Source organism: Alligator mississippiensis, chromosome 4 (genome assembly GCF_030867095.1).
Source record: "Alligator mississippiensis isolate rAllMis1 chromosome 4, rAllMis1, whole genome shotgun sequence".
NCBI lineage: Eukaryota > Metazoa > Chordata > Crocodylia > Alligatoridae > Alligator > Alligator mississippiensis.
The window spans coordinates 177,160,329-177,176,776 of NC_081827.1; the positions used below are offsets into that span (position 1 = coordinate 177,160,329).

The 16,448-nt window shown below is 44.8% G+C and overlaps 1 protein-coding gene across 1 annotated transcript in view; it reads right to left on the bottom strand.

Moving 5' to 3' along the window:
- Nucleotides 1-2,762: 2,762 nt before the first annotated feature.
- LANCL1 (LanC like glutathione S-transferase 1) overlaps nt 2,763-16,448 on the bottom strand; it is a 30,204-nt gene continuing 16,518 nt past the window's right edge. The window contains exons 4-10 of the mRNA XM_006276651.4: nt 15,620-15,827; nt 11,146-11,281; nt 10,626-10,772; nt 7,961-8,143; nt 7,318-7,494; nt 6,565-6,637; nt 2,763-4,993 (exon numbers count right to left, since the gene is read on the bottom strand). Of these exons, the coding sequence (XP_006276713.1) occupies nt 4,917-4,993; nt 6,565-6,637; nt 7,318-7,494; nt 7,961-8,143; nt 10,626-10,772; nt 11,146-11,281; nt 15,620-15,827 (1,001 nt within the window). The 3' untranslated portion in view covers nt 2,763-4,916. The remainder of the gene's footprint in view (nt 4,994-6,564; nt 6,638-7,317; nt 7,495-7,960; nt 8,144-10,625; nt 10,773-11,145; nt 11,282-15,619; nt 15,828-16,448) is intronic.

Genomic DNA, 16,448 nt, shown 5'->3' on the forward strand with positions numbered 1-16,448 from the left:
GGTCTCTTTCATGCATTGACAACTTATGCCGCCTTGCTCCCTCTTGGAGTGGGCCCTTTTGGCCATAGGTTTTATCTAGCGAACACCTTGGGTGGCAGACGTACCGTCTTTTGAGCCTCTCCCACGACCCTCACCAGGATAGTGGCCAGCCAATTACCCAACCAGGGCCAACTTGCCTTGGCCCCTCCCAGGGCAACTCTATACAAACTCACACACACCGGGCTCCCAGCCCTCTGGTTTCCCCCCTCACTGGGGCTCCACATCCACCCCCTCACTGGGGTCTACCCTTACTGAGGCTCCACATCTTCTACCCCCACACTGGGGCTACAGGGCTTCCCTGCCCAGTGGGGGCTCAGGTGGCCATAGCCCTGCCTGGCCCAACTGCTACCCACAGTGATGTGGGGGCTAGGGGTTATTGAGGTACCCTGACCCACCTTCCTCTGGGGTGGTAACTAGTCTGGTATTTTCCTGGAGGCTCCCGTGCCACTGGGAGCCCCACCAAGACACCCACACCAGGCAAGGTGAAGTTTTAGGTCATGCCTAGGACCAAGAACCTCCTGCTACTACCTGTAGATGTTCTCATACAGCAGCTCAGCCAGGCAATGTTTCCTGCCTGCCAGCAGCAAACTGCTCTGTTTATATAGGCGGCCATGGTCCTAAAATGCCCACCGCAAACAAGCACTTGCTAGCTGCTTGACTTGGCCCCTAAAGTGGCAGGCACCAACAGTGCCCTGCCACAGTCACAATATCACATGGACCAGGAAGTGCAAATCATGAACATGAAGTACTGTCAGAAAGATATCCAATATTATTTTAATTCTTCTCCATTCTTTTGTTATACTTGTTCTAAACATTGAACATTAAGGGCACTTTTACACATGCTCCAGAGGGTGGGTGAGAGGGGCAGCACTTTAATTAAAGCACCCCAAGATCTCGAGTATCAGTGTCTCCGTGCTTCAAAATGGCAGCGGGGCCAGTTGAACTAAAGCTCATTTAAGCACGGGGATGCTGACACTTGACACATGGGAGGCTGCTGGAGCATGGTAACTACCACACTCCAACAGACTTGATTAATCAAGTCTGCTCTGACGCTGTAATTACAGCACGTTGAAGCAGCCTCCACGGTTGTGTACAGGCACCCTAAGAGAATGGCAATAGGATGTTCAAGAGAATAGTGTACTTTTACGAGTATCTAGGCAAGCTCTGACTTTCTCTAAAGATTAATATTGCATTTAGGGGAGTTTTAATGGAATAAAATACTTCAGGACCAGATTCCAAAATTCATATCTATTGCCTTCAACCTGAGGCTGGGAGCAGTGCCATGAAACCTGCCTGTCACACTGTCCTGCCTGGAAATCAGTGGTCACTGCAGAGCAGCCCTGAGTTCATGTCAAAGGTGCCCAAAACTGGAAGCCAGAGAGCAGTAGTGGGGTTTGTGGTCAGGAAACTCTTACCCAGTTTCAATGCCTCATTTTTGGGTTTTGTCAGACATGGAGCCAGAGCAAGTGGATGGGGTATGTTTGATGGCAATCCCAGACATAGCTTGGAGACAGTGCGGACCTAGCCTAAGTGAAAGTCACAGGGGTTGGGAATAGAGAGTATTGAAATGAGATTGTCTTGCAAAGGACAAAATAGGGCAAAATGCCTTAAATTGTCAGTGAATTTTTGTGCCCTTTTCACAAATGGAAGTGCAGAAAATGCTGTGCGGTGACAAGCCAAGACCCCAGAACATTTTTTGTTCTTCAGTGAGATAACTAAAGCTACTCAGCGGTCTCCTCCCCCAATTTTTAATGGCAAAAAGCAATAGCCAAAAAATAATCACAAAAGAACAAGCCAGGCCTGTCTTAGAGCAAGTGAGAACAGTGAAAATGTTTATGGTGACACAAAGCCCAAGCAAACAGAAGTCCCTGTCCCTTGTCAAACCACAAATGCCCAAAATTGTGGCTGTGATGGTAGGCAGTAAAAAAATGTGATGCTTTTTTCAGCAGATGTGTTTGCTTTATTGGGGGAGAGCAGGGGTAGCCCAGAGCTGCCTGAGTTCTCCAGTTGCCCTTGGCAGGCTGATCCACTCCAAGGATGATGTCTGTTTATAGCCAGAGTGATACAAATGGTTATTGCAAGTTGCAGTTGGGCCATCAGCAGCAGCGACAAGAGACCTGTGTCGAGGTTCATGGAGATACTGTGGATAAGAAGCAGACTGCATATTCTATTTTATTCATGCTGTTGGCAATGCAGAAATGTTTCAGTAAATACAGAGCTGAAGCACCTCTCCCAAAATCATGAGACTTGCTTTGAAATCATAAGATCTGAAAACCCTTTTGGGGGGGTTTGTTTGTCTTCTGAGCTTTAGGTTATAGGTTTCTCTGCACGAGTCCTAGAAATCTTTTCTATATGAAAGCAGAGATTTCTCAGCTCCAGGAGCTGTAGTTTTATGGGGAAGAGAGTAAAACCTGTGAGAAAATTGTGAGAGCTAAGAACATGGTAGTTGTAGGCTTACCATAAAGCCATTTTCAACACATGCAGCTAGAGGGCATGGGAGATGGGAGTTACCCAGCATCATTAAGACATTCACACGTTTCCATGAAAACAGAGTTCTGCAGGCCTCCCATCCACATATTTAGCAGCATACAAATAAGTTCCAATTGATTCTTTTAAGGTGCCCCCCTAAGCAGAGGCACAGCTGCTGTCAGTTCATTCTGCCCTCTCAAGGCATAGATGTTAGGTATAAGCAATGAATAAATTTATGAAGAAAGGACCCAAACTGTGTTTATTTTGTGTTTTATTAAACAGCTTTCCACCTAACAATTGTATAATGTGCCCCTAGCTGTGCTCAACTAATACACGTACAAGCGCAGTAGAATACATGCAGCTGGAGCACTCCATGCAATAGGGTGTACAATTTTTTTCATTAATAGAAACTGCATTCAGCAGAAATCCAGATGTCCCAACAAGAGTGGCAATTCAGTTGCCACTTCAGACAAGATGCAAGTTAATTTACAGCTAGGCTTAATTTACAGTGCTTCCTACAACTATGTGATTAGTCAAATCCTCTTCCCCAGAGGTCATGCTTTCTTTATGGTCACTCAGTCTAGCGTGTAATGCTCAGAAACGCAGCAGCAAGAGACTTAGCTAGTCCAAAGTCATCAAGGATGCTTTCAGCAGGGACACCTAGCCAAAAGCAGATTAGCTTCATTGTGTTTTAATTAATTGTCTGCACAATTAGTGCTGAATCCCTTTGTAAGAAAGAATGTCAATGACACTGTGAGGCTTGCCTGTGGTGCTGAAGGAATCTGTGTGGAACATGGTTTACTATTAGCTCAAGCAATTTGGTTGTTTACGGATCTTTCAGTTGACTGTGGCATGTTTCAGTGCAGGTGAGCTGGCTGGCATCTGGCTAGCTTGGGCACCCTGAGTAGCAATCCTGTGATAGCATGGGTCTCAGCGTGGGAAAGAGAAGCTCCCCTGGAAGCCTGTGCTGCCATGGTTTTGCTACTGTACATTAAGTGCAGCAAAGGTGTGCCTCCGTGGGCTGCACTCACCTTTCTGATTTTTGTGCAGACATACTGTATGACAACTGCAGAGTTAGGTACTAGTAGCAATTCTAGCTACTCACTGCCAGCAGTCTGAGAGAACAAAACCACTTTCCTCCTTCTTCAGGACTGTGGCTTTGTAAGGTGATGACCATAAGGTCACCTCCAGCAGCCAATGGAAATGCATACAAGCAGGCTCCAGAATTCCCACCACTCATGGAGAATGCTCACGTACCAGGAGTTTACCGAAGGACCTTGTTCAGTGACTGGACAATGCTAATTTGAGGCAGATTTTCCAACTTTTGGTTGGGTGGATTCTTACTTACATATCAGACTACAGTGTTCAATAAGTGAGCCAGGTTACTAAGGTACCAACTTATCAGGCAAGTGGATAAAGAACTAAGATGGATAACAATCCTGTAAAGCTGTAAACAGCACCCACATAAATAATAGGTTTGATGCTGACAAAACACAATGGAATCAATTCCTTGTCTGCAACATTTGTTGACAGGCCTGATTCCACCTAAGACCTATAACATTACGCTGAAATTTAAATAAACTGCAAAAGCTTCCCAAAATTAATGCATTAAGGAAGTAATCACCCTTGGTATTAGATTAACTTTCTTTTAAGCAGAAACTTGCTGTGACTCATGGATCTACTTCTGCACAGGTTAGTGTAAGGTGGATAAGCACAATAACTTGTGGATTACTCATCTGTCCATTCGTCACTGACAATAAGTACAAAGAGCTAAACATAGTCTTTGCTTATAAAGCAAAAAGGTGCGAGTCTAAGACAGGACTTTGCCATGTCAGTTATAGCTGTGACACCTGCAGTCTGCTAGGGAAGCAGAAATAAACACTCTTCTCATTTCTGTAGTCCATCACAATTACCTACCCAAAGAGCACCTCAGCTATGAACTGCCGACCCCCTGGATAACTGGACTGGACATATTTAGGGGCAAATTAGAGGGTAACAGTCTTAACACATTATCTTTTGTCTCTCTAAGACAATATTATCTAAGCTTCCATCACTAACAGTCATGACAAACTCGATTGGAGAAAGTTACCTTCAATACATGTTTTCTCCTCCTTGGAAACTGGATACATAAGATAGCAAAACTCTGAGTATGTATATCCAACAAAATACTGTACATTTCCCTTCCCCCCACCCTGCTTAGAGGCCAACAACAAGAGCTAAGAATTTTTTTTAACTAAACAAAGCAAAAACCACAGCATGGAAAAGAATAAAAACAATGTCAGCAACAGGACTGGTTTACTCTGTTAGGCAAGAGCTGAGTTTGGAAAGAGGAACGAGCAAGTTTGCTCCACTTGTCCCAATGCCATGGAGTACAGTAAGATTCATGCAGGGAAATGTGTGGAAGGACTTTATAGTTCAAATGCTGGGAACTTGGCTTTTGTTGGCACCAGGATATCAGCAAGAAAATAAATGGTTCCAGCCATTCCTGAAGAAACAGACAAAAAGTTACTGCTCCAAGTGTATTATAGTGGGCAATTAGCTAGTCCTATCAAGCATGACAGGTTTCAGGGAGTGTTACATGCCCCTGCACGCCCCTCCACAGGGCTGGCCATGCAAAGACTCCCTCTGCTGCCGCCTCCTCCAGCCTTCGGTTCCCTCCCTTGTCCACCTGGCAGCAGGGCTTTCCCTGCCTCTCCTCTCCCCTCTCCTCCCTGTTGCCTCCCCCTCCCTGCTGGCTGTTGTTGTGGGCAGGTGGTGGGGGAGTGCCACTACCATGACCCCCCATTCCCTCCCTGCTTCCCTCCCTTCTTTCCTTTCCTGCTGCCTGGCCCCAACAACAGCCACCACTGTGACACCCCCCTCCCACTTCCCTCTCTCTCTGTCCACCGCCTCCTCCTCCCTGCCATCTGTTTTGGGGGGTGTCAGGGACAGGCACTGGGGAGGCGCCACCACCGTTCCCTACTCCCTCTTGATCCTCAGGCAGGGAGGCATAGGGAAGCCCCGCTGCTCGGGTGGCTAGGGCATGCTCGCCGCTGCCACAAACTTCCCCGGCCGCGGCTCAAACTTGGGCCCACGTAACCAATCGTCACCCGCCCTCTCAGCAGTTGGCCAAAAGCGTTACAGACAGACAGACAGACATACAGACAGACGAAACCTTTTATTATATTAGAATTCCCCTAGTGAATCAATATTTAGTTAGAGTAAATCAGAACTAGTGTGAATGAGGCATGAAGACTGAGGGCTAGAGAACATTTTCAAAAGTATTTAAATGATTTAGGAGCCTATATCCAGTTTTTCAAAATGACAGAGCCAGATTTTCAACGACATGCAGGCCCTGAAAAATGCACAGAAGTGCCTTAGTACTTTTGAAAACTCTCTTAGGTACCTGAGGTTTCAGCATTTAAATATGTTTGAAAAATCTGGCCTTTAGTGTCTTTGAAAATTTTTGTCCTAAATCCTCAGTGAATGTAAACTGTCCTTGTTCCAACAGAGCCAGGATGACTTGTGTCAGCCAAGAAACTGGCTCAGTGTGTGTCTGCAGCACCTACAGAGTAGCAGAGGTGTTTGTATTAAGGGGAGCCATCAGTTGCCCAATCAAAGGCCAGATCAATGACCTCTTTTGTTCATTTCTTTATTGTTCTTTGGAGTGAAAGGGAAAAAATCTGGATGCTTACTGCTTAATGCAGAGCAGAAAAGCTGTCTGGGGAGCCAGTGTGCAATTACTGTAGGTTAGTAAAGAATTACCTGTGAGAATTGTGTACTGTATGAGATCTGAGCACTTGCTGGTTTGTGAACCTCCAGGCCTCCTAGCCAGGACTGCAACAGACTAGGAAACTCCTGCTGTGCCCATTATTCTCTGCTACTAATATCTCACTTTGGAGAAGGGAGGGGGAAGACAAGGTGGGAATGAAGGGCGGGGGGGTTGGAATTCTCTGCTAACACTGATTTTAAAAGGCCTTTAAGGGAGTTATTCTCAATTTACATCAACATAAATCAGATTCAAGATTCAGAGTATATTCAGAGTAAAATACTAAACAGAGACAGGATAGAGATTACCTTCAAAGAGAGAGAAGGGTGTGTCTGGAGTCCGGCATCCATGCTGCCCATAGCTCAAACACCACTCTGCAAACTATGGAAGGACAAATACTGATTCCAGACTCTCTACCAGATGTGATAGTAAGCTTAAAAAAACACCCCTCACTATGCTCTGATCTCCATGATATACGCTTCCCTTAAAGAAGGGTCAACAAGTATCTCTATCACATTGCTACTCCTTGTGCTGCTGGTAAAGGACAGTGACTGAACTCTGTTTAAGGACCATGCTGGTTAAGTGAGATGAGTTTGTAATAGTGCTAGCTGCCTCTCTGCCAGGCGAAAAAGAAGATTACAATGTTAAGAGCAATCACACAGAGTGCAGAAGAAAGTCATCTCCTCATGGGAATCTTCTTCAGAATGCTAGTTATAACCGACACCATGCTGACAGGTTCTTCTCTTTAGCAGGAGATATTCCCATGATTTTTTATAGGATAACTTAAAAAAACTGAGCTGTACAAAGTTAAAAGTTGTAAAAATTCCTGTTCAGCTCAGACTACCGCTGCTTCCTCCTCAGACTGGATAAAAGGCTGCCTGAAGCCAGAAAGCTTCTCTGATCTCTCCCAACTACTATGGTGGCCCAAGGAAAGGTACTATATGACCTCAGTTCTTTTATATCCATGGATGATCACACCTACAATGTCACTGCTCAACAAGTATGGTATTTAGTTTTAATATGACCCAACATCTCTCTGTATTGCTGATCCAGATACTTACCTTGCAGGCCCTGTACAGGTATTTCATGTTCTGAGTGAGGTTGTATAGTGTCAGAAAGGCATAGGCATTGCCAGCTGTCCCATGGCAGAGCCCATACCCTTTCTTCAGCAATCCAAACTGCCAGATCACTTCTGCACACTGAAGGGCATCATTCAGGTATTGCTGGTCACCAAACACCTGTGAAGACAAGAGAGGTTCCATTTTGCTGCAATTAGCCGCTCAGCCCTGCCATTATCCATGCTGGGGCGGAAGCAGGCCCATGCTCCCTGGCTAATTATCTCCTCTCCTACTTAAGTAATGGTGCTGTGACTTTGCCTTCTACTTTCAAAGATTTTTAATGTGATGAATGGAGCAGCATGTCCATTATTTAACTCTCAACTAGCTGTCACCATTAGTCATCTGCCACCGAATAAAACACATGGCTGACTCCTTGAGCAACAGGAGTGCCCTGTACTCAGAGTATGTGACTGGGACGTTTTCAGAAGTCATTTTTTAAAGTCTAATTTCCATTTTAGTTGGTGTGGGCATGTGGCAACGGCAATTTCATTCTCATATTACGTCCCCTGTTAGAGTAGGGCATTGCCAAGTAGAAGTATTTTACAGATCAAGTTCCATGTTGGATGCTTCTAGGGTTGTCCTGTACCTTATAGGCCTGTGCAAGCATGTAGATCACACCAGGTGCTCCGTGGCACCAGTGGACAAGCAGGTCTCTGGTGTCATCGATACAAGGTGGGTAATTGCCTGAAGGGAACTTCAGCTGGCAAACATAATCCATGCTGGGCTTGACAGTGTTGTGTAACTTCACTTGGCTCACACCAAGACCAGACTGAGAGAGAGAGAGAGAGAGAAACTGTAAAAGTAGAAACAGCTATGCTATTCCCTTATCCAACCTGCAGTGTCAGCTCAGGCGGCAGAAGCATTTTGTGCATCAAAGGTCTAGAGTCTGGTGAAGCAGATTTTTTCCTGCAGCTTCAGCTGTAACATTTTAGCTTGTATCTTGGTTTTGATGCCTCTACAAAGCTTGGTCTGGAGAACAGTAGCTGATTAGTGCTTCTGGTAAGGACTCACTTCTTGTCAGACTCCAATGCATCTCTCTCTGCAGCAACACTGCCTGGCACATCTAACCCTCCAGCAAGAGGAACAAAATCAGGGTGTCTTTGGGCCTTTCAGAGGCAAGAAGAAAACCTATATGGCAAATCTGAAGATTAAGAATTACTGAAAGAAGTCTGTGAGGTGTCTGACTAGGAGTACAGGAATGAAATCCAGGCAAAGAAAATTTAGGGTGAACAACATGAATGCCTTTCAGACACTGAGATCTACCAAATTAAGAGTCACCCAGGTAGCACACCACAGCCATATCTTGAGCTGCTGTACCAGCCCAACTGTAGGATTACAGCTCTTATGATTGTACAAACAGCTTCAAAGGTAAAAACAAGGGAGCCATTTCACCCCAGACCTCAATGGAAGCAGGAGTGAGTCCCCAGTGTCCTCTCCTAATTACACTGTACTGGCCAAGGTATTAAATATAGTTTCTGTATTCACTTGGCAGCTCTGAGACCCTAAGAATGAGCATCTGAAGCTAAGAATTGAAACATTCCCAAATTCATAACCTGAAAATTAAAAATCAATATTTGTGCCGTAAAACTACCAGAGATAAAGAACTGTAGAGTCAGACGTCCTTCTTTGTACCCTCCTTGATACACTTCCCTTCAGACTTTTGGTGCATTATGCTTGGCTGCCTCTTCCTTCATTACTTGTAGACCAGCTGCTGCTTGAAACTTTAAAAGGGAAGTGACCACCTTTTTTGCATGAAAGCCCCAAATCCCTGTCCTGCACAGTACAGCACCTCAATGAAGCCAGACTAGAGTGGGCACTGAAGGTTGCTTAGGTAGCTGTTTTAATTATTTGCACTGTTTAGCTTTAATTATTATCATTTGGAAAATATTACGGTAATATTGCTCTTTCTTAGACTTTTAAAGAGCTTAAATGTTAATCTAATTCTCACAATTATTTGTGGGAGAAGATCATTATTCTCTTTTCAGAGAAGGGAAAATGGTTCAGTCATACAGAAAGAGTCAGAGGTCAGAGAACATAAAGGTGCTCCTATTTCTGTACCTCATTCCCACTCCACTTGCCTGCCTTCCTTTAAGTGCCAGATCTACACAACGAGTTGCTGAAAACTGACAGCTAAATGTCAGGGGTAAAAAAAAATATTGTTCAAAGAGGAGATGTTATCATATGACCTCCAAATTGTTGGCATTAGTCAAGCTCTGAGAAGACTCCCTCACACTATAAACATACCCATGAGGTGGGATGGTGATGGTGATAATAATTTATCACTAGGAATATATCCAGTATGTACAGTTGTATTTTCAAAAGCAACTTGCATTCACCTCACTCTGCTCCTGTTGACACCAATAGGGTGGGTTATCAAAGGCTCTGGTGGGAGTGGAAGTAGGCCCACAGTAATTGCTTTGGAAAATCCCACTTTTAATGTTCGGATCCAAGCTCTGATTTGGAACCGTAGGCATTTTCTCTGCACTTTCACCGCAATTTAATCTCTTTCACCAGGTGTTTGCTGCAGGGGGTTTCACTTTAAAAGGATCAGCAAATCCTCCAGTTCCACAGAAACACTGACTAAAGATGCAAGGCATATACTAGGGTGAGAGAAGTCCACTTCATGTAAGCCATAAACTTCAGTGGGACCTGAAGATGCTCAGTACTTTGCAGAACTAGGTCTGGTACAAGACACAGTGCATTTCTGGGGCAATGTAGTCAGGTCTGGATAGGTACAGTAGATGACTAAACACTTCAGAGTGTAATAATCCCCTAGAATGGGGGTTGGCTACCCTTTCAGAGCTACGGCCTGAAATAATGCAGTTTGGTCTGAGGAGAAGCAGGTCTTTCTGACCCAGATGCCACTGCTTCTCCCTGGTGCCAAATTACTGCTATCGCATGTGACCTGGCTGCCACTGAAAGCAGCAGACTCTCCCTGCTGCTCAGATGGCACCAATTTCTGGGCTTTGTGGGTGGATGAAATCATTTGGCAAACTGGATCCAGCCCATGCACTATAGGTTGCCATCCCCTGCCCTAGAAGCACCCAGACCAGACCATTTTAGGAGTATTTTGAAATGGGATTCATAATCAAACAAATGAGTGAACCCGCCAGACAGAACAGCAGGACTGACATGACTATGACATCACCAAGAGCCAATCAGAAATCTGCTAGGTGTCCCAAGTTCTAACTGAAGAGCATTAGCAGAGGTGAAACAGCTGGCAAGGATTTTTCCCTCCAGGAATCTCTCACCTGCATGAGATAATAATAAATTCCTGCCAGGCCATGGGCTGCCCCTATGTAATATTCCTGGTACCACTCATACATCAGTGGGCTCTTTGCTGTGAAGTTCCTCCTTTTGGCCAGGTTCTCACCAGATGCCACAACTGCTTCGGAGACCTGAGGGCAAAATCAGATGCGAGTAAGTACTGCCCTGAGATAGCTCAGAGCCAGTACATGGAGGCTCAGAAAGCAAAACTATTTTGTTATTCTGCATGTAGTCCAGGCTGTGGAAGGGGGAGTAGAACAGAGAGTTCTTTAACTCTGTACAGACTTAAATAGATTAAGAAGGGCATTTAGTACAGTATTTCTCTGGATGAAAGGCACTTCCAGGAGCAGCTAGATCACCATGGTGTAGCTTTCAGACACACCAGGGTTATTTAGAGTGGCATCTGTTTTTACCCTCCCAAGGATGTGCTGGAGGGGGATAGACAGAATACAAATAAAGGTTCAGGAGGCTAATTAAAACTTCATTGGAGTGGTCACATGGTACCTGTTGAATGTGGCTCTGAGGGATCTTTTCCTCTCCAAAATGCTTGTTCACAAAGACCAGTGCATAGAGGTATCCTATGCGCCCATACAGCAGTTCATCAGGCACTCGTGCGTCAAGTTTGTGTAGATGCAGCAAACTGGAAAGGAAAACTCACATGAGAAAACCCCTGACAGAGTGTAGTAATGCCTTCAGAAATCTGGCTTCTGCTCTACAAGCAGCATCTTCAAAGGCAAAACCCATCAACCTAACCCTTCTACTGTGGCAGTCCGTGGGAGTATTACCATCAACTTAAAAAGGGAAAGAGTTAAGCCAAGTCCAAGAGCTTTTGCATATCCCACCCTTACATTCAAAAGTCCTAACCATAAACATAAACTAGCTTTCCTTTGCTGTTCCAAAATGGCCTTGGCCTCACCCTCGGTGAGGAAAGAAATGGAAGAAATAAGAGAGAAATAGACCAGTGGGAAAGGGGTGGTTGCAGAACACCTGTTTCAGAGGTCAGCAATGTTTTTTGGCAGAGTGCCAAAAACACCTGCAACCTGGACTTGTAAGAGGTTGGAGTGCCGGGGTGGGTGGGTGGGGAGAAGCCACGAGGGGTCTGATCCTTGTTGTGGCAGTGCAGCCCTGGCACCTTGCCTGACATTCGCCCTGAGGCACACATGCCAAGCAAAATGCCTTTGAGTGCCACACTCTGGCACCCATGCCAGAGGTTTCCTACCTCTGATAACCTCTATGGGGAACAGAAGAAGTGGCCTGCTATCCATCATCCATCTGGGTTAACCAATTCTACTCACTGGATCAGTCTAGAACAGCAGTGAGCTACTGTGTGGGCTGCATGAGACTTTCGCTCAGGGACACAGAGCCAGGAGCCTGATAGAGTCTGAAAAGTTCTGGTGTCATTTTTCAGACTATTAGCAGGTTGCAAGTCAGTGATACTTCTGCAGTGCTAACAATGACTGACGGCTCTTAACAGTGCTTTGCAGCCCAATCACTCATGATGCAAATTACTCTCTGCTTTGCCTCTTCCAACAAGGTGAGCTGTCCTTCCCTGTCAGAGCAGTAAGCAGGATGCAGAAGGGAGAGTAGGTTTTTCCCTCCTCCCTGAGAGAGTGGCCTTCCGAATACCCTCACTTTCATAAAAGCATGAACACAGGGTTTCTTCAAGGCTGCTTCTTCCAGTCCCTCCTGCTGCCGCTCTGGCAGGTACAAGACAAAGGAGCTAACACTTCTGAGGAGTTGCATGTTCTGGGTTTCTGGGCCACAAGCAATGTGAGCAAAATACAAAGGTACATTGTCAGTACTTGCTCTTAGGCGGAACAATTTGTTTTAGAAGGAAGAAGCAGCCCCCTGGAATCAGATGGCGGGTGCTGGGGTCTGAAATTGAGTGTAAGGGAGCTTCCCCTTGGTGCTGGACTCAAGATAATGGGAGATATTTTAAAGGCAAAGGGTCTAGAGGAACACTCCCTCCATCTCCTCAGAGTACATCTGCTCTGCTAAGTGCTGTGCTGCTTCTTGTGGGATTCTCCTCCCAGATGAGAGCAAGACCTTGATTTCTAACATCTCCAGAGCATACAGAACAAATATGGTTGGCAGGCCCCTACCTCCCACCAGTCCCCCAGAGTCAAGAGCCCTCCTCGGACCCCAAAATGATGCTATTTTTAGGGAGGTAGGTGAAGTAGCTGGAGCCTGGTATGGGAAGAAAGGAGTGCCTGGGAAGAGCTAGGATGGATTCCAGGAAGAGCCCAACACTGGGTTTGGTGATGAAGATGACAGGGTCTAAGGGACAGAGATTGGGTGCTTCAGACAGATGAGTGTGAATAAAGGATGGATAAGTGGTAGGCCATGGGCAGAGGGATTGGGGGTGCAGGCTAGTTTTGTTGTTGAGGGAGGGCGCCTTGAGCAAGTAGACCAGTGTTTTCTCCCTGTGTGCTACTGCTGTAGTTGCTGCTTCCACCAGCTGGCATAGTGAGGGGAGAAGAAAGAGAGCCTGCAGAACAAATTCTGTTAGCATCTGGGAAGCTGAACTGCAGAGTAAATGAGAGAAGCCCGTAGCAATACAGTCAAGCATAGCAAGGCTACCATATGTGCATGTGTGATGTGAGATGCCTGACGCCTGGCAGCACTAACTATACCCTCAATACTCTTCCCTAGCACAAGGCAGGTAGTGAAGATGCTTGAGAATTAGAAGCACTGCTCTTAAATTAATCCACTATTGCAACTGCTGAAAAATCAATAAGGTCTGGATGAAATGAAAGCGTGCAGATGCATCAGGAGACAAGATTTTGTATGTCAACGGCACTAAAAATAAATACTTGACCTCCTGAATTACTAGAAGATAACAGGAAAAAATCTGGATTGCAGTCCCTAAGAGCATAGACCAGGTTTTCATAAGCTCCTGGAAAATGGGCTGCCTTGAAACATTCAAGCCTCTCAGGAGGGTAACACACACATTTATTGGTTATGAGTTCATTTAGGAAAGCTAGCAGCCCTCCTAAAAAGGCAGAGGGAGAGGGAAGGCAGGGAGTGCTCTTCTGATACACATCTCTTCAGACTTTGCAGGAATACTGTACTCAAACATACAAGGAGAAAAACAGGACCAGTCACAGCAATTGCCATTGTTCGCCAAATCAGAAGCAAAGAGCCTTCCCTGCTTTGTACTCCAGAACTTGGCAAATGCTTTTGGAGCTCAAAAAGAAATCCAAAACCCATTCTGTGTTTTGTTAACTGGAAATATTTCTGGCAGAAAGTCATTTTCCTAACTTAAATGGCAGGTTGGTCAGAGCTAAGTAATTAGCAGCAAGCAGTAGAGACAGAACAACCTAACCATTGCTTCACGAATGCCCCATTTTCTCTTTTCTGCTTCTACTTCAAAGTAACACAATTCCAGGCATTGTCCTCTGTAAGCCATTAGATGGCACTGCAGAATTAAACTGAATTTCCACTCTTCCATAAAACTGAGCTAGTCTGGAAAAGGGAACAGGTTAAGGGACAGTTAAGGAATAAGGCGCTGACAGACATGAAAAAAACAAAGCAAAAACAGTCCTTTACCGAAAAAAGCAGTGTATTAGTTCGACCCAGCTCTGCACCCTCTGTATAGATTGGGCACTTCAGCAGGGCTTTTTGGCTATTCAATCAGCTATTCAGCTATTAGATAACTGCCAAAAAACCCTGATGAAATGCCCGATCTATACAAATGTTGGGTGAGCCAGGTCCAACTAACACGATGCTTCTTTTGAACATCTGCTGTGCTTGGTGCGGGGGTGCGCCAAGCTTAAAGTGCCATTTTTTTTCCACTTCTGTAAGCAGGATTGGGGGGGGGGGGGGGAAGGGAGGCTTCTTCAATTTGGGGTTCGATTCCCTCCAACACTATACATCATAGATTGAAAAGAGTAGTATTCACAATAGCAAGTCAATCTGATACCATGTTAACCAATGCAAGATTGTTAAAACCACACGTGTATATCAGGCATAAACAAGGGGCCGTCTCACCAGAATGGTCAAACCTGCATATTTTAGCAGCAATAAATTAATACAAAAAAGCAGTAAATATTAATTACAAATACAAATGACTAAGAACTCTGATAAACTTTTTTGGTTGATCTGAATCCCTTGATTTTTAATTGATGGAGAGCTGCATAGCCCTTTCAGCCAGTTTGCTCAGGCTGTTCTGCTCATACTTCTGAAGCTGGTAAGAGTTGTGCTTTTTTGCTGGTTACCTTTCAATGGAAACTGCTGAGATATTTTTTTCAGCATTTTAAAACTCCTTCTAGAGGATCTACCCTTGAAACCTACCATAAAACATTACTGCCTACCTTTACTAAATGATATTTTTCCACTGGATGCTTACCTTGCTGCTTGTGAGCACATGCAATCACGAATAATACAACTGAAAACACTATTAAGAAAGATAAACAAAGCAACTTAAAGTCAGCAACTCTTTAGTAGCATCATGTCCCTAGTAAAGTGTTTTTGAATTTCAAAATAAGGGAAAAATGATAACTATATGTTTCCAATATTTTTGTCCATTTTTAAATCAACTAAAGAACTGGCTTAAGGATTTTGTTTCCTCAAGAAATTAGTCCTCATTTTTAAATGATGAAAACTGAAAAAGCAAGTGCGATTCTCTTATCCATTCCCCCCTATTTGACTGCAGTGGCAATACCGGCTCAATGATAATAGCTATTCTGCCCACCATCCCAGTATATAGGCTGTAACAAATGGGCAGTCAGCCAGGCTTCATTTATGTCTTTAATGATTGCCATTTCTCTATGACATGAAAATTCTGTTTTATATTTCTTGTCTAAATGCTGAATTTTCTCCTTCAAGTAAAGCATCACTGCAGACTCTAACAAGGCTAAAAGGGGCTAGTATGAGGCTGTATAACCTGGTAGAAGGCTGGCATATGTCTGAGCTAGCATTGAATCCTAGAGCAAAAACATTCAGATCACTTGGGCAAAGACAAACCATCAAACGTTACCGTGTGATGCAGTCTTCTGCTTGCTTCTCATGTTGCAACTTGAGATACACTACAGCACCAATTGCCAGAGGCCCTGCATCCCCACACAAGAAGGTGATGGAGCGCTTTGTGAGACAGCTCAGGCTCTTCTTCACATACTCCTGTGCCACCTGGAGGTAGGAAGGGTCTCCGTACACATCATACAGGTGTAGGTAAAGTAAGGCGATGCCTGCAAAGGAGTAAATGGGTTCAGCCCTGGGCTGCGTGTTCTGTCCTCCTCCCTATATGCTGCATACCTCTGCAGCTCTATTTAAAATATAAAATTTCCAAACTGTGTATGATGGAGGACAAAACAGTGAACACCCAGATTTACCCCTCATCTCATCTGAGGCATTAATATTCCTTCATTTATGGCTAAACAGACCACCTCCCAAATGGTAACAACAAATCTCTCTCTCTAATTTAGTCCATAAGGTACAAATCTACCCTTCCTAAAAGTGTCTTTGATGGACAAGATGATATTTGCAGTTAAAGCAGCTCTCTAGCCTTTACCATGTTGTCATCCTTTTATCTTTACCAGGACACCTTGTTTTGCCCCGTCTCATCAAAGAATATGGGAATGACAAGGTGATTATGATCCCCTCGCATGTCTTGGTGATCACTAAGCTGACATGCTCTGCAGTAGTCTGGACCCTCAGAGGAAAGGGAAGGATTCTTTGAGAATGGATATTTATTTCAATCCCGGCAGAGAATCAGCTGCTTCAAGAGCAAGTACTGTAAACAAAGAGTTTCTCCCTCCCCGCCTCCTTTTGCTTCTCCAAAGCTATTCCTTAGTGCAGCCCTTGTCTGA